We start from the raw sequence: 18,307 nt of genomic DNA, 5'->3' as shown, positions 1-18,307 counted from the left end.
GACACTGTCCTAGGACGTGTATAGAGGTTTCGTCCTCCCCCTCACAAAACCTGCAGGCAGTGTCCGTAGATATCCCTAGCTTCTCTAGGTGATAGTTCAGCCGACAATGACCAGTGAGAATTCCCACTATGATTCGGAGGTTCTTTTTGGTGAGGTTTAAGCAATCCTTTGTGCGACTGCTCCATCCCTGGTAGGCCCGCCCAATATAGTTCCCTCAACTGTTTCTCTTCATTTCTTATACTCATAGCCATGAAACCGTTTCCGATTCCACAGAAGGGTTCTGGCCCGTGTAAAGGCGTCCCTGCTCCCTTCTTGGCTAGTTCGTCCGCTGCCTCGTGGCCTTCCAACCCAGCATGGCCTGGAACCCAAAGTATCCAGACCTTGTTGGACGAGCCGAGTGTATTCAGTCTCTCAAGGCATTCCCATACCAGTTTAGAGTTCACCTGGTTGGACCTAAGTGCCTTGATCGCTGCTTGGCTATCGGTGAGAATAGCTATGTTCTGCCCCCCTGTAGTTCCTTTGCAGATTAAAGGAGGCTCATTTGTCTATGGCGTATATTTCCGCCTGGAATATGCTAGTGTACCTGCCCATTGGCTCAAAGTACATTTTCCTTGGATCAATGACACCGGCACCCGCTCCCTCTGCTGCTGGCTTAATAGGTTACGGGGATATATGGATATGGATGGATGGATATGGATGGGTATGATCCACCCCGGAAAGTCTATAAGGCTGTGGTAGAAAAAGAAGACGAGGCAGACCCTGCCTGAGATGGAACGATGGCGTACGTCAAACAACTTTTAGGGATATCGAATTGGTGGACCTCGACGCAAAACCGGGATGTCTGGAGTTCCTTATTAAGGCAGATTTAGATCGGATACCTACGGACTCGTTCGCCCGAAATATCTACGGGGGCAGTAAACATCCCAGCGATATGGCAATGTCAAATGGATACCATCCTTCAGAGATAGTTAATTGGAAAATCCCGTTTAAGCCGCGAGACTGAAGAAATAATTTATTAGGTGGATTTTCAGGGTTTTTTTATTTCTCAGGTGGCGAATGGATTTACCAGTGTCCTCATTCTCGGTTTGCTTAGTTTCGGAGTTTCCGCTGTTTTAATCCGCCGTTTATCATATAATATTTTTTAGCTATGTCGAAAGCCCTCCGGTGTTTCATCAATTGGTTAATTATTGGCCGAGAATTACAACTATTTTCAGAAAAAAACGAAATACGTTACAATGGCGATTGAAGCAAAGCCTTTCCAACTGGAACACAGACCAATGGGGCGTGTGAGTGCATAGAGAACGCCCTGATTTCACCGCAGCTTCTAATTCCATACGATCCAAGCAAGATCTTAATCTCTTAAAAGTGGCCAACAACAATTAATTTCTTATTCCTGACTCTGAATCCAACAAAATTGAAATACCTGTAAATCGAAAGAAACCCCTTGTCATAAAACAACAAAAGAATTACCGTGACCATCTACACGATCAAAAGCAGCTACAAAAGCTTTCGCGAATTCACTGACATGTAGGTCAAAAGATATCGACCACATAAAACGTTAGCAACTTCGAGCGGGTTCAAGTCCAAAGCAAATTGAAATCGTGCGTACTCGAATCAATTTCATTGCATTGAGCAGCAAGGGCCAGCGTGGTAGGAGAGGTAGAAACGCTCCTCGGAAGTAATTCCAGGAACTTCTTTATTTTTTCCTTTTCATTTTTAATGAGGCAATACGAGTTTCATTATCGTCACACAAACATGAAGATTAACAAGAACATCAAAGATGCAATTGGAATTCGAGCCTGCGACCTGAGTTCAAGAGTTTGACACTCATCCAACTCGACTATTGCATCGTCCTACACTAGATGTAAAAAACAGATAAAATTTCATAAATAAGAAACTCATTCCTAAATTGTACGTTTATTTGATATTATTTACAACAGGTGATAAAATGACTTTTGTCCTTATCGCTTCGTATGCGATATGCATTTGATTTTTGTTTAATAAAAAAAGGATCATATAAAAGAATAATTCATACAACCACAGAATTTGTTTTTCTAAATAACAATCTCGAAATTCAATTGAATTAATTATGTTTCCCCAATTGTTGTTGATTTTGCTTAGGATCCGATGGAATAGCGTTGACGTTAGGAGCATTGCCTCCAGTTTGAGCAGGTTGTTGGGGTTGTTGTTGTTGATACTGCTGTGGTGGCTGTTGCTGCTGCTGTTGATTTTGTGGTGGTTGTTGTTGTTGGTTTTGTGGTGGCTGTTGATTTTGTGGTGGCTGTTGTTGTTGATTTTGCGTATTTTGCTGCTGTTGTTGTTGATTTTGGGTATTTTGCTGCTGTTGTTGTTGATTTTGTGGTGGCTGTTGGTTTTGTTGTGGTTGCTGGTATTGTTGCTGCTGTTGATATTGTTGCTGCTGAGGCTGTTGTTGATATTGTTGTTGTTGGGGTGGTTGTTGATATTGTTGTTGTTGTGCTGGAGGTGTCTGGTATTGCTGTTGTGCTTGCGGTGGATTATGATTTTGTTGAGCTTGAGGCTGATATTGTTGTTGGCCGGGGTGCTGCTGGTATTGTTGCTGCTGATATTGTTGTTGTTGATGATATTGTTGTTGCTGTTGTTGATGTGGCACTTGTTGCTGATGGTACTGAGGCTGTTGTTGATAATGTAATTGTTGTTGGTTGGGGTTAGGATGTGGTTGGCCGTTTGGATAGTAACCATGTGGCATGTTCGGATGCGGTGGAAGCTAAAATATCAATGGGAATACATTTAGAAAAAATGTCGGGTGCCGTCACTTAGAATTATAGAAAATAATTTCAAGTCAAGCTTACCACTCCTTGGGCGACCAATCGCTGAATCTCCTCTTGGCGTCTACGTTCGAATTCTAGATATTCCTCATGTGTATACTGAGGTACGTTATCTACAGTATCCCAGCTTGGATCCCGATTGAAATCGTCGCGTTTCGTCTGATCAATGAATTCCTGGAAACTTATCAATCCGTCACGATTGGTATCTGATTCTTTAAAAACATGTTCACGCATGCGTTCCATCTCTTCAGTTCGTTCGCGCATATCATCTTCAGGTACGCCTTCCTTGTACACTTTGTCGAGTTCCTTCACAAACAACGCTTTAAGCTCATTTTCATCCCAGAAGCCATTTCCATCCAAATCTGCAATATTTTGCGATCTTTCAAATCTAATTACTGTAAGATGATAAAGCCTTTACTTACCATGCAACCTGAAGAAAATATTAGGATCAAAGTCTTGTCCTTCCATATGGTCCTGTTTTTCCCAAACTTCTTCTAATTGAGCACGATTGCCAGGATGGTGGATTTTTTCATGTTTATTATGCTTTTCCTTCTGTTTCTTCAGATCTTCCTCGTACTCTTTGCGATGTTGCTCGTCCAACCCTTCCAATTGTTGTTGCTTTTCAAATTCCTTTTGCATTTCATATTGCTTAAATTCTTCTCGTCGTTTACGATCTGCTTCAGCTAAATCGTTCGATGTTTGAAGAATTAGCCGTCGTAAGTCTTCAATTTCGAATGTATGTTCGTTTTCATGCTGAACATGAGTGGGAATCTTAAGCCGTTCACGATCGATATCATTGGACAGTTCAAACTATAATTACGGGTGTTGATATATGGGTTGACATATTTTCTATGGCAGTAATTACCTGTTTGTTGGCGAGCGTACGAAGCCTTTCGATTTCCCGTCGCTTGATTTCATCTAATTTGGAACGGACATGATGGTTAACATACTCTAATTCTTGGGCTATTTTACCGCTCTGAAAAGGGAGAAAAAATCGAAATTGGTTGAGCCTATCAGAAAATAAGATGGCGAAAGAGTAATGAAGATTTTTTTAGTGTATGCAAAGAAAAATCGAGAAATTCATCAATGTGGTTTTAGCATCTTGCCGATAGCCCGCTTCTGGGTGAGTTGGATTCTTGCTGAAGAGAAAAATCATCTCCGAAATAATTCATAGTCACAACGTCTCATATGAGTTACATATTCGACGGTTGGTTGCTGTCGTGATGCTAGCCGAAGTTGTCACGTGATACTATATATTTTACTCAAATTTGAGGGTAGTTTTTTTTACTTGAACGTCCATCAGCATGGTCCGAAAGCTTCAGTTGATCAGAACGCCTGCGATAACTGGGTTTCTTAAAGAGTGCAATTCCTGTATATTGTCTGCAGCAGTACACAACCAACCAGGCATTTTTCAGGGTGCGGTAACAGAGTAATATTGGACACACGCCTAATAAAACGCATTTGCCACAAGTTTTTGTCCAGCAAACCAATCTAGATCTAGGCCTTAAAGCATGTTAAAGCACTTAATTCAAGATCGTATCGAAACACTAGGAGGCAATCCGATCAACGTCTCGCTTGGACCCGATTATTACCCTGATTTAGCTCATTTTATTTCGAGATGAGTCAGCCATTGAACGGGACAGAAGCTGAAGAAAAAAATACTGATTTATTCACTTTATTTATTTATTTTTTTTAAATATTCATTAAATGGTCAAGTCTAGTTTTACTTTCAAATTTCTAGATCAATCCCTCCAATTTTACATTTTCCGAAACCCTCGACCCCATTTACTCATATTACATATATTGTCCGAATATCAAATGATTATAGTCTTGCATTTCTCACACAATTTGCATGTCATTGAATGTCTTTTCGCGTAACGGATCAATACAAACAAAAGATGATGATGATGAGCTTGTGGAAATTCCCAATGCGCACCCTTGTCTGAATTTTTTGTTGTTGCCGCGGGGCAATGGCAGCGGGAAAGAACCCCTGAAATAATGCCTGCTTTTGTGTTGATTGTGTAAAAGAAGAAAAGTTAAAGTACAGGCTTAGGCGACTAAGGTGGCTCGGTGGGTGTGTACTCGGCTTTGATTTCATTGCTTTTATTATTTCGAAATATCTGGATTGAGAGGAACTATTAATTATTGAAATGAATATAGCGAATCTGCGTGAAAGTGAGGGACGAATCGTTCTGAACAGTAGTGGCGTATCCCAAATCAATATAAAAATCTGTGAAGGTATTCGAGAGTTCCGAAGTCCATATCCACTTGATGTTGGATCGAACCAAATGGAGAACTTACTCCCAAGTTTTTCGGTCCCGAACCCGTCGTTTCGGACATAGCTCCCATTTGGTCCGATCTAACATCATCATATTCGAAATACTCATCTAGCTTTAGCCTAGCTCGGGCTCAAACTTGGAAATAATTCGCACCCTTGTCGTGTTTGATTAGATAAAGGAGCGTTTTCCACCTGTTGCCGCTTTCGATCACGCTGCTTCCAGGGTAGAGGTGAGGCAGCGTCTGATGAGTTGCCTCTCTCCTGGACGAAACCGGTAGTCCCTCTTTTTGGATATTCACCTATTTGTTCGTGATTTCTGTTCGCGATCAGTGAGAAAAAATATGAAACGTTTTGTCTGAATGTAACGTAAAAACGAGATTTGGTCAGAAATTCAGCCAATTGAGACTGCATACATTTATTTCCGTAATTAGGTACTCGCACTGAGGAAGGAGGTACGTGATCTCCGAAACAATTGTGTGCGGGGGAAAAAATAAAAATATTTACAGGATAAGGAAAAACACCTAGTTCTTTTCTTAACTTATATAACATCCTTGAGCTTATGCACAGGGAAAAGCCGAAGAAAGATGCTTCGGAGGAGAAATCGGTTGAAAAGCGTATTGAGATCCCCAAAGGAATCACGAAGATCATAGAGGCCAAAAGGCAGTTCTGCGCAGAAAATTGGATTGCCCACTGCCCACTAAGGAGGATAAGCTGGACGACCTAGATCTGCATTTTCTTGGGCTCAAAGCGGACAGCGGTACACAGGAAATTATTGAAGTAGAGCACCAAGCATTAATGAAGCCAATGACCAGCACTCAGACAGCTCAAATAAACCTCCATAATGCAAAAGCTGCATCTGCAACCATTGCAAGGGCAATTTTCAAGGAAAACACTGAAACAGTGCTGGCTAAAGAAACCTGGGTGTACCGGGGGTAGATTCGTGGTCTGCGAGGATTTTCCTGGTGGAAAATCAAAAGCGTCTATCATTCATAACGGCAATGAGGGAACTATACTGGGCGAACTTACCAGGAATGTAACATTCCAGGATGATCATGAGAGTAAACTAACCAAAGCGTTCGAAGTATTGCTTAAACTTCACCAGGAAGTGCGTCAGGATCATAGTGAGAATACACACTTGTCATTGCAGGCTGAATTATCAGTTTGAGCAGAAAATTATATTTACGGACACTGTTTGTAGATTCTGTGCGGAGAATGACGAAACCCTCATAAGTGTTCTGTGACAGAGTTCGGGACTTGTGCAAAGTATATAGGTTAAGGCCCCTTTTTTTTGAGGAGGTGGAAATCTTCAAAAGACACTGGTCTGGACACACCAGTGTGTGGGATTTTTACCCACTAAAACCACCCCCGACTCCCTCCCTGCCCCGCGGAACCACCATAAGATATTACATCACGGGGCGGAATCAACTCACTCTAGCTTAATCTCATTTCTTCTATATGCGGCGCACCTGACCGCGCTTTTCTCCTTTCCTCTGCCTTTCGCAATTTATTTTGAATAGATGCGATCATAGAATTGACCGCATCCCAATTCTCTTGATGTGCTAGCATTTTCGGCACCAGATTTTCTGGTACCAGCACCTCTCCTAGAGTCTCCTCTAGATTCCCCCTTTCTTACACAAATCTCGGATAGTGGAAGAATACATGCTCTGGGTCCTCTGGGACTCCATCAAAATTTGGGCAGTCGGGTGAGGTCTCCAATTTAAACCTGTGAAGGTATTGGAGATATCCGCCATGTCCCGTGAGAAACTGGGTGAGATTATAGTTAATCTCACCGTGTCGTTTCTCCAACCACTCCTTGATGGCAGGAATGAGCCTGTGAGTCCACCGACACTTTCCCGAGCGTTCCCACCGCTCTTGCCATCTATTTATGGATCTCTCCCTCTCAGCGTTCTTCGTCTGCAATAAGGGAGAGATTGGCTTCGCATGGTATATATTCGTCATCTCATCTGCCAAGATGTCAATCGGCATCATTCCAGAAATGACGAACGCTACATCATCTGAGACAGTCCTGAAGGCAGAGCATACCCTTAGAGCTGTCCTCCTGTAGACTGCATTCAGTTTGCTAGTATTAACTGACATCCGCAACGCCTCGCTCCAAACTGGGGTCGCATAGAGTATGATTGAGGTCACCACCCTGGCTATAAGCAACCTAGAGGTATGCCGTGGCCCTCCCACGTTCGGCATCATCCTCGCCACAGCCATACTAGCTTTGGATGATTTATCACAAACATACTGTACATGTTGCTTATAGCTGAGCTTCCTGTCTATCACCACCCCCAAGTATTTGATGGTCAGGTTAAGGCCCCTGGGGGAATACCTAATACCAGATGCTGGGCTGGCACATTTGGAAGTAGGGAACATATTGACATTTCTGTCAGTTATAGACTTAACCGACATACTATAACTATTGCAATGGCACAATACTTCTTCTAGGATGCAATGCACCTTCCCTTGACAGTTTTATTAATATTCTAAAAAAAATGGTGGAAGGAAAAATCGAAGAAAATAAACATTCATCGTTTCTAAGTGTAGTAAAATTAGTAACAGAAGTAGACGTAACTAAGCATCCAAGAAAGGAGAACCTCTCTCAAGAATTTTCAAAGTATTTTCCGCAGATTTTCCAGATTACCTACAAGAAGAGATCAGCAGGTTGCAAAATATAGCATTCTGATTGTTTGTAGTCTGTTCAGCCGATTGTCTTTTCTTCAACAATAATTCGCATGCCGTGCATTTTACACATACGACAACTTTACTGCGGGTAAACTTTTCGCAGTAATATTGCTACGCTGTGAGATACTACGCAATTGTATTTTTGCTTTCATGCAGATAAGGTACTTAGCACCCAAATTTCATAAATATAAAAAAACATTTAGGATTATATACGTAAAATCTTCAGTTTCCCGTGTTTGATTTAACAATAGAGAGAGAATGCTTTGTGGGAGATATCAGCTCCCATTTTACGCAATTCAATACTCCTTAGAGTTCAACCATCGCTCCACAAATTCTATAGGAAAATATCTCCACCCCAGCTCGAACATTCCAGAAATTATTATTCTTTTTCGATGGAAAATTTCGTACGTTTAGTGAGGAAACTTCGACATTTATAATGTCTAAGTTTCACCCATCGGGCCAGGGCTATTGAAGATTATTTCGATTTCTCATAATTCAATACTTTTAATTATTTCATGTTCTAGTAGCTCTGCCACATCCATTTATTTGTAAACAAAAAAACATCCTAGCATCAGAAACATCTGTTTAGAAAATCATTTTCATCATCAGCAATGCTCAATGTAGCTCATAGGAGTAATTAAATTTATGTCTAATGCTGACATTCAATGCAACTTCAATTGACCAATCCAATTAGTTCCACACGGCAAACTTGATTGACGATTACATAATTGCAGCTTGCAAGCACTCCATAACGATGCCGGCAAAATTTGCAAGCCATTTGCAATAGTTCGATCGACAGTTGTGAAGCATATGTTTAATTACGCTGCCGTGCACGAGTTGGCGATTGTTGAAACAGGTGCATTAACCTTTCAGTTTTTGCTAATCATTCCACTTCTTGAGAAGGCTGAGAAACATCCACGTATTCTTCCAAACACTGACACATCTTTCCTTGAGAGAACAAACAAAACAAGCGAAACAATGTACGTGGTAGTCTGATAATCGCTAAAGTTCTACGTAAACATTTTTACCCAACTGACCTTCGCATTGAATAACACACTTGTGAAAAAAAACTTTTCTTTCGGACTCATCTACTGGAACCGGTTGTGTTAGGTGAATCGCGCCTAAATCAAAACAGCGGTAAGGAGAGGAGGAAAGCAACAAGTCGACAGGCATCATGAAATCGATTTACCGTGCATAAAAACTACTTTTAATTAGCAATTTACGACTACGCTTTCTACACAGCTCGCTTTCCACTAAAGTACTCACCCGAATATCTGCTTCTGGGGCTTTGTCGAGCTTCTTCCGGAACTCCTGGTCACTTTCGAGCGCTTCCACAACTTCCCTCAGGTACCTTTCGTACTCAAGGACGTTCTGAAATATGAAAATGCGAGAAAATATGTATTTGATATCGCAACTATTGCAACATATGTTGGAACCAGGAAAGTAGTTGGGAGGAAGGAATCTGTTCTCACCGTTAAATCATCTTCGGCTGGCTTTTCTGGTTTTTCCGTTGATGACGAACCCTTTTGCTGGGTTACGGGAAGTCCCACGGAAACCGCGACAAAGCACGTCAAGCTGAGTAATATACAAATTCGCATTGCGATTCTGCGTCTAGTTCTAAAAATATGGCAAAGAAAGGGAAAACGATGACGTGAGTAAACAAACACTTTTTGCAATACGTGTAAAGAGGAATATTCAATCCACAGAACAACTGACTATTCTAGAACACAAGTCTGTCACTCAAAACACGAATTATTTACCATTTGGCACGAGCACTCAATTGCAGAAAACGATATAATGGCACCAAACTCAAACCAAACCTACGAGTTGATTGAAGCGAACTGACAGATTACCGTCTGACGTGTCCGTTTTGTATTTTGCTCTTGCTATTCATTCATTTCGCAAGTTCTCTTTGAAACTCTACACAGAAATGGGTAGAGGAAATCAACTTTAACTGGCGAGTTTGACGCGGGGAAGCCCCATTCGAAAATTCCCGGGGATTAAAGTTAATTCCACTAGCTAGGAAATTAAGTGAAGTTTCCCAAAGGTAAAGATAAATAAAAGATCCTAAACACATTAGAATTATACACTCCACGATAAAAGAGTAGCACACTTCTATCTTTTTTTTTTATTTTTTTTTATATTAATGAGAAAAAAATCATATTTTACCGAGAATATAATAATAATACCGCCGAAGCCGGTCCCAAGCCCGGTTGTGAAAGGAGGAGGGATGGATAGCTTCAGTCTGAATGGCTGTACGCCACCGCAGCGTCTCAGGGGGTAGGTGAGGAAAGTGCAGGAACTTTGCAGTCTTGCAGATTACTCACTAAGGAAGCTATCTACACACCTGGCAGCTAGGGATAAAATGCACCACCAAAAAATGAGAAGAAGGAGAAATTTAAGGTCCGGTACGGATAACCGGCGGGAGTCGTCTGACTTGGTGACTGGGTCGGGCTCTCGTAATGGACAGCACGGCGTCGAAACCGCTAGTCGTGGGGCGGTTCGACGTCTAAGCGCCACGACGACCAGGAGCACAGCTCCGCCTGCTGCAGCTGTTTCGCCACAATCTGTGGCGACCACTTCAGCAGGTTCGCGTAGGAAGCGGATGAAATGGACTGAAGAAATGAACCTCTTCATCATCCGCTCCTACTACGAAATAACGGCGGAGGCGCGTACAACATCTTACCGCCCCTTGTTGCACCAGAGATTCGTCGAGCGTTTCCCGCAATTCGCGCACGTGACTGTGCAGCGAGTCGCAGACCAGTACCGCTTCATCACTCGCAGTGACACAATCCCGGCCACCATCAGGGAACGTGTTCGACTTGAAGTCATCGGGGAAACTGGTGACCGAGAGTCGATGGGGGCAGAGGCGGCGGCATCAACAACACCACGCCGCACTGCAGGCAACAGGTTCAGTACTCGCCGAAGCACTCTTCTCCACCGTCCAGCTGAGGTTTCCGCTGAAGTTCGGGACGAATTCCAAAGAGCGTGTATAGAATTCTCGGATATGGATCCTTTGCATAGACCAGGTATTCCCAGGCTCTATGCATCTCCAGCAACTCCGGGAATTCTATCTCAAATCAATGATGAGATTGCGTCTTGACTGTGTGCTGATATGTCGCTGCTGCAACTACAATCACTTGTGTATTGTGGTGCAGTTGCGGCTATCAGATTGCACGGTCAGAAGATTCGCTTTCGCATTATTGGTTTGAGTGACAAAAGAGATCCACCATGGAAAATTCGTCTGGAACGTCGGCGGGACTCACTAAGGCAGGACATTGCTAGACTGATTCAGATCAGCACTGGCAATGCCAGCCGACGGGTGAGAAATAAAGTGCAGAGGGTTTACCGGAACTATGCCATCCCCTGTGAGACACCCGTAGTTGAAATTCTGGACACACTAAAACAGAAACTTTCTGTCATATGCAGTCGGTTACGACGGTATGGCGAAAGTTATTCCAGACGTGTCCAGAATGCAACATACGCGAGGAACCAGCGGAGCTTTTTCAGATCTCTCAACGAATCCCAACAGAGCACCCAGACAATACAGTTCTCGGTGACGGAAGCGAAAGAGTATTGGGGTGGACTTTGGGGGTTACCTGCCCAGCATGCTGAGCATGCTGAGAGGATCACCACCGAAGGCACCCGCCATGCCAATGAATTTCGCGGATGTTACCGAAGAGGAAGTTCGACGAGCCATAAACATCTCGAAGAACTGGAGGGGCCCAGGTCTGGATCGGGTGCAGAATTTCTGGTATAAGAAATTTACCAGCGTACACAGTCGGTTGGCACGCAGTATAAATGAAGTCATGAGTCGGCCGGAGGAATTTCCACCTTTCCTCACTGCGGGAATTACCTACCTCATCCCTAAGAAGGACACGGTGCAGGACCCCGCAGACACAAGACCGATCACTTGCTTACCAACCCTCTACAAATTCATCACGTCCATTATTAGTGGAAGGATCAATGCGCACCTCGAGACCAACAACATTCTGTCCGAGGAGCAGAAGGGCTGCCGAGTTGGGTTAAGGGGTTGCAAAGAGCAACTCATTATCGACTCGGTAGTTGTAGGACAAGCAACTAGAGGCCAAAGAAACCTCTTCAGTTGCTATATCGATTATGCCAAGGCTTTTGATAGCGTTCCGCATACCTGGCTAATCGACATCCTACATCTGTATCGCATTGATCCGAAACTAATAAAGTTTTTGACGACAGTCATGGAAGGGTGGCATACCACCTTGTCAGTCCGTACATCTGAGGGTGCTAATACCTCAGAGCCCATCCGTATTCGGAAGGGCATCTTCCAGGGGGATTCATTGAGTCCTCTTTGGTTTTGTATGGCACTGAACCCCCTTTCATGGCTACTGAATGATGCTAGAGGGCATGGTTTTGCAATAAAATATGGCCTACGTGCTAAGTGCGAACTGACACACTTGATGTACCTAGATGACATCAAGCTGTATGCTGGTACTGACGACCATCTTAGAAGTCTGTTGCGAATAATAGACATGTTCAGCCGTGATATTCGGATGGAGTTTGGATTAGACAAATGTCGAATCCAAGCCATTCGCAAAGGTCATCACGAGCTGCATGCCGGACATAGCATTGGTGACCTCCACATCGAAGCTATGACCGAGACAGACTTCTACAAGTACCTAGGAATTCTGCAAGGAACCCATGCTCGAGTTGGTGATCTGAAGGAAGCTCTGCTGTCCGAATTCCTGCGACGTGTAAAGCTGGTGCTGAAATCGCATCTCTCGGGGAAGAATAAAATAAGCGCGTTGAATGTATTCGCTATCCCTTCACTGGCTTATGCATTCGGAATATTGCCGTGGACGAAGACCGACCTGGAAAACGTCCAGCGGCGGATACGGACAACTATGTCCAAATTCCGAATCCATCACCCAAAGTCTGCCGTGGAGCGGATGAACCTGCCTCGTGACATCAGAGGTAGGGGCGTGGTTGACGTGGCGGCACAACATCATCGCCAAGTCGACTCGCTGCGCGCTTATTTTTACAGTAAAGAGCAGGCGAGCCCCTTGCATGCGGCTGTCTGTAAGGCAGACTGCAGACTGACTCCACTTAACTTGAAGGATCGATCTTTCAATCCTCTGAGTGGGGTGAAGTCGGACCAGGAGCGGATCGAGGAATGGAAGTCGAAGGCAATGCACGGTAAACACGTGAATTGTCTTTGACAGCCATTTGTCGATTTGCATCTGTCGAACAGGTGGCTGTGTGCTGGGGAGCTCTTTGCTGAGACGGAGGGGTTCATGTGTGCCATTCAGGATGGCGTGGTCGCCACCCGAGCTTATAAAAAGCTCATTATGAAAGAGCGGGTGGAGAACGACCAGTGCAGAATGTGTGGTTCGGCGTTAGAGACGTTGGACCATCTCATTTCTGGCTGTACTGTTATGGCACCGGTGCAATACATCACCAGGCATAATGCTGTATGTAAGGTTGTCCATCAAAACCTTGCATATAAGCATGGGCTGATCACGAAAACATGTCCGGTTTACCGATATGAGCCGCAAGCAGTACTTGATAGTTCTGCTTACAGCATGTATTGGGACCGGCAAGTTCTGACTGATCGCCATACCGCACACAACAAGCCTGACGTACTGCTAGTTGACAAGACGGGTCGCTCCGCGTATATTATTGATGTTGCTATCCCCCATAATAGCAACATTGAACGGAAATACGTGGAGAAGAAGGTGAACTATGAGCCATTGGCTCGGGAAATCAAAGAAATTTGGCGTCTCGAGCGGGTGGTTGTAGTTCCCATAATATTGTCAGCTACAGGTATTGTACCTAAATCCCTGACGGCTTCCCTTGATGTCCTGGGACTTTCGCACAGTCTGGTTCAAACCATGCAGAAGTACACCATTCTGCATACGTGCTCGATGTTGCGGGGGGTACTCGACGGATTCTCCCACTGACCTACCACCGGCCACCACCACCAGTGCCCCTTTAGTTCTTAAGTAGGTAGGATCGTCCGAGCCTAAATGCTTGGCACTTAGTGCTAGTATTAGGTAAAATCCGGCATCTGCCGAGATTGTGATAACTCGGAAATAATAATATAATAATAATATTTCAAAAAATTAGAGATTGGGCAGTAGGCAGCAAACTCATTGACCACCAAAACTGTTATATTTTCTGAAATGGTAAGGAATGATAGTTTATATTAACAGATTGAAAATAAACACAAAGTCGTTATATAAATCTAGTAATATCATTTATTACCTAGTAAAGAGTTTCATTTAGTTTCAATAAATTCTAAAACCAAATTTGATTGACATGGAAAAGGTTTTGCAATTCTTGAGGAACTAGACACCATTCTATGACCAATTGTCTTTCGAATTAGCACGTCTCTTAACTTTTGCAAACGATTTCAATTAGTTGCCGCCAGAAATTTTTATTTCAAAATTGGGTCATGGTTGTAGCAACATATAAATGCCATTTTGTCGTTATAGATTTTTTCCACGATTTCCACGAACTTTCAAGAATGAAAACACTATCATTGTTTTTTCAAAGACGTGTTTGGAATTATTTTTCATATAAAGGCTGTTCTGGCAGCAGTTGTTCCCTTTTTCAATATATTTTCAACTCCTGTTCGGTCTGAATTCCGCTATTCATATCTTCAACCGTTTTAATTGCTGATAGTTTAGTACTGATACTAGTAGTAGGGGACGAGAGTAGGGGTGATTATTACCAGGTGTTTCATTTGCTAATTGGCTGGATAGCTTCGATTGAATATTACCTGAGTCAAAATTTAGTCCGTTTTCCTCTCTTTAACATAAGATCGCCAGATTCTCCTGCCGTTACTGCATTTCCTTATTATTTACTCATTGTCCCAAATGATGTTATGTTCTTAATCTATGATATATAGAGCTGCCATCGATATTAGATATGTAATTATCTTTTCATTCTGGGAATTACTAGGCGAGGCGGATGAATCATTTCAACATCATCATCAACATTTTGAACATTTAATAAATTACAGGCAAAGATTAAGGAGAACATCAATTTTAATCAATTTATGTAACATTAAGCCTATTTTTCATTGTACGTTCTACCGAATGACTGCGCTACTTAAGGCAAAGTTTGATAGAAAGACATTTTTTAATTTTTTTTTTGCAAAATCCATTATATCTATGAAATGCAAATAGTCGGCCAAAGTTTTTTTCTTGAGAATTCAGCCCCTTTTGATTGTTTGCTACTCCTTCGTATCGAGCAACGATAAGGCACTGGTCCATTTTCTCCGATCAAGTCGTTGCAATAGTGCCAATTTTGAAGTCCAGAATGCAATTTCTTGCCTTGCGATTAATTCAACTATCTTTCACATTAGCACCAATTTGAGGCATACGTTTTTAAAGAAACTTTTAATTAATTTTCAATAATATCAAACCCGGGTTGTTTCTTGAATGTTACACAGCAACTGCTGAACTCTCTAATATCTACAAATGTACAAAGTGTATACAGTGGTGTGTACAATGTGAGGAGAAAAAGCTTAGGCGTCGCGTTTCGCTTTGAATAGAAACTGGATCCTATTCATACTCACATGTTATTTAACACACCGGGGTCTGCAAATCAATAAACATGGCAATTCGCGCGAACTTGCCGAAAGATCAACACGTGAGCTAAACCTTGAAATTGACAATAAAAGAACTCAACCGCGCTCAACCGCGCGCGCCTAGTCTGAAATCGAGAGGGAAGATATACGACGAGACACGACTCCTCTCCTGCCCCAGATCTGCAATGAGGCGAGACATTTGAAGTTCCCTCCCTGCGTTGGCATCCGTAGGAGTTGAATTAGCTTTGATTTTTTCAATATGCTCCGATATAAATCATAAGACAATCAACGAATTTATTCGCAGACAAACCAAATGCTCAATTCCATCAGAAGTAATAAAAAAAACAAAAAAATGACGGTCAAAGGATGGTATAGGTCCCAGGGCGAAACGTCCACTGGTATCCACAAAGACTGGAGACGGAGAAGGATGAAGACTAGTCCCCCGCGCCTAAAAATGGGACAAATTGTACCAACTGGTCCTCCAGGTTGGAGTTGGGTAGGGCTAACAACCCTACACGGAAAACCGATGTTACGAAACCACAGGAGGAGCATCGGACGGGGTGGATTTCAAAACGACGAACCCGGCAATGACAAGGGAATAACGATTTACACATTTTATCATGTAATGTGTGCTCCCTGTATGTTTCAATATAAGGCTCATGTAACAGCGCTGCAAGAAATGCTCTGGGCAGGGACCGGTTTCCTAGAGAAAAGTCACTACACCATATATTATAGTGGACAGCCAGTAAACCATGTGCTCGGAGTAGGGTTTTTTGTCAGCCCAAAAAAGGAAACCTGCTATTATCGGTTTTGAAAGCATAATCAAAAGGCTATGCACTCTGTGTTTGAGAGGAAAATTTAGAATTATAAGCCTCACAAACATTCACGTCCCTACAGAGGAGACTGTAGAGTCGGAGAAGGATACCTTCTACGATGCAGTTGAGCGGACTCTCGACGCCTGCCCCAAGTCTTATATCAAAATCATACTTGGAGATTTCAACAGTCAAGTAGTGACGGAGCCCGTACTCAGGCGACACGTTGGCTCCCATAACTTACATAGGGATACCAATGATAACGGACTGCGGATTATTCAGTTAGCAATATTACACAAAATACTTGTTGTAATTACCTGGTTTGCTCGGAAAGCGGTTCACAAACGTGCGTAGGCCTCTCCAAACGAGTCACTTTCAACCAAATTGACCACGTGTTGATTGAACGGCGTCACCTCTCAGCCTTGATGAATGTCAGAACATATAGGGGGCCAGTATAGACTCGGATCACTATCTCGTTAGCATAGTGTTCTGGACTCGAATTGCAACACCACCTAAAATCCTCTCTGACAATCAGGTGAGAGTGAATACTGAAGCCATTTACAATACAGCCCCCGGTAACACCTATAAGGGGAAATGGATACCGCAATAACCGCAGCAGACTGATGCCCTGGAAGCATCAACAAATGATCTTCACAACCAGCTGAAGAACGTTATCATTGATACGGCCACAAACATACTTGGCTCCAGTCGAAAGAAAAGTCGGAACGGCTGACTCGATGATGAATGTAAGCTAGTAACGGAAAGGAGGAATGCTGCATACCGAGTATTGTTGCAATCTCGAATAACGCGAGCACGCGCAGGGGCGACTTCAAAGATGAAAAGGAATCCTGGGGGAAACAACAAGTCTGTAAACTCGAAAAGTACAGGGAGCAACCGCACCAGGCGCGCAAGTTTTACCAAGCAGTTAGCAGGATGTAGCCTTACACACTTCGATGCTCATTCTGCCGAGACAAAGAGGAAAATCTGATTTTGATTTGAAATGTGTTAGAGCCCTTCATTCAAGACCGTAACGATACACTACAGTAGTACACTGTAGGAGGCAATGTGGTCAGCATTGCGCTCGTCCGAGAATGAGTACCTGAGTCGTCTTTCGTTGTCTTTTCTTTTTTTGATACTTGCCAAGCCCAAAATAGGAGTCAATGAATCAAAAAAGCTGGGAGTAACTTGCTCTTCATTTGAAGAGTCAAATATAAAGTGGATGCGGACTTAGGACTCCTCAATAGCTAAACAAAAATAATCTTGGTTTTTTTTAATATTTATAGCATTTCTGCAGTCTCAACTGAAACGGTTAACAAGCAATTGGGCCCTGAAAATCAAAAAATAGATATTAAGAAATAACGACATCTATCACGTACAACTGTTTAGTGTAGTTTATGGCTAAGAAGTATCAATGATCTGCATTTTTTTCGGAAATGCTAACTTTGCTATTAATGGAGTGCGTTAGAGAGATATATAATTCATTCCTGTAAGTTAAACAGCTGTACAGTAACGCTGTAGAAATACATCTCATGTTTATTTACTTAGCATGGTAACTAATTTTTCGTGACATACCTTGGATGATGTGAATGTTAAAGGCTTCTGGTTTTAACAAGTCTTACTGATTGTTGGTTTTCAAATTATATTATATTTTGTTCGAGTTTTTTCGAATTTTACTACCTAATACTAGCGTCGAGAACTCCTCGCAACATCGAACACGTAAGCATAATAGTGTATTTATCCATCGTTTGAACCATGCGTGGAAGCCCTAGGATATCAAGGGAAGCTGTGAGAAATTTATGTGCAATACTTATAGCTGCCGATAGTATGGGAACTACAACTACTTTCTTGAGACGTCAAATTTATTTGATTTCCCTAGCCACTGGCTCATAGTTCATTTTCTTCTCCACCCATTTTCATTCAATGTTGCTATTATGGGGGATAGCAACATCAATAATATACGCGGAGCAACCCGTCTTGTGAACTAATAGCGTATGTGTGGTGTGGTGTATGGTGATAAGTTAAAACTTTCCGGTTCCAAGACGTGCTGTAAGCCGAACTATTAAGTACTGCATGCGGCTCACACCGGTAAACCGGACTGGTTCCCGTTTTGATGAATCGCCTTGCATACAGCATTATACTTGTTTGTGTATTG

General features: G+C 42.7%; 1 protein-coding gene across 1 annotated transcript; it reads right to left on the bottom strand.

The window, feature by feature from the left end:
- Positions 1-1,881: 1,881 nt before the first annotated feature.
- On the bottom strand, positions 1,882-9,685 carry LOC119648584 (nucleobindin-2). Its single transcript, XM_038050355.1, has 8 exons — positions 9,534-9,685; positions 9,246-9,390; positions 9,040-9,144; positions 3,673-3,783; positions 3,230-3,617; positions 2,832-3,169; positions 2,345-2,746; positions 1,882-2,302 (listed from the first exon to the last, which is right to left on the bottom strand). Exons 2-8 carry the CDS (start codon positions 9,369-9,371, stop codon positions 2,084-2,086), a joined length of 1,689 nt encoding a protein of 562 aa, XP_037906283.1. The 5' UTR covers positions 9,372-9,390; positions 9,534-9,685; the 3' UTR covers positions 1,882-2,083.
- Positions 9,686-18,307: the final 8,622 nt, after the last annotated feature.

Source organism: Hermetia illucens, chromosome 2, assembly GCF_905115235.1.
Source record: "Hermetia illucens chromosome 2, iHerIll2.2.curated.20191125, whole genome shotgun sequence".
NCBI lineage: Eukaryota > Metazoa > Arthropoda > Insecta > Diptera > Stratiomyidae > Hermetia > Hermetia illucens.
Note: the sequence above shows the minus strand (reverse complement) of the source record. Positions and strands in the feature narration are given on the sequence as shown.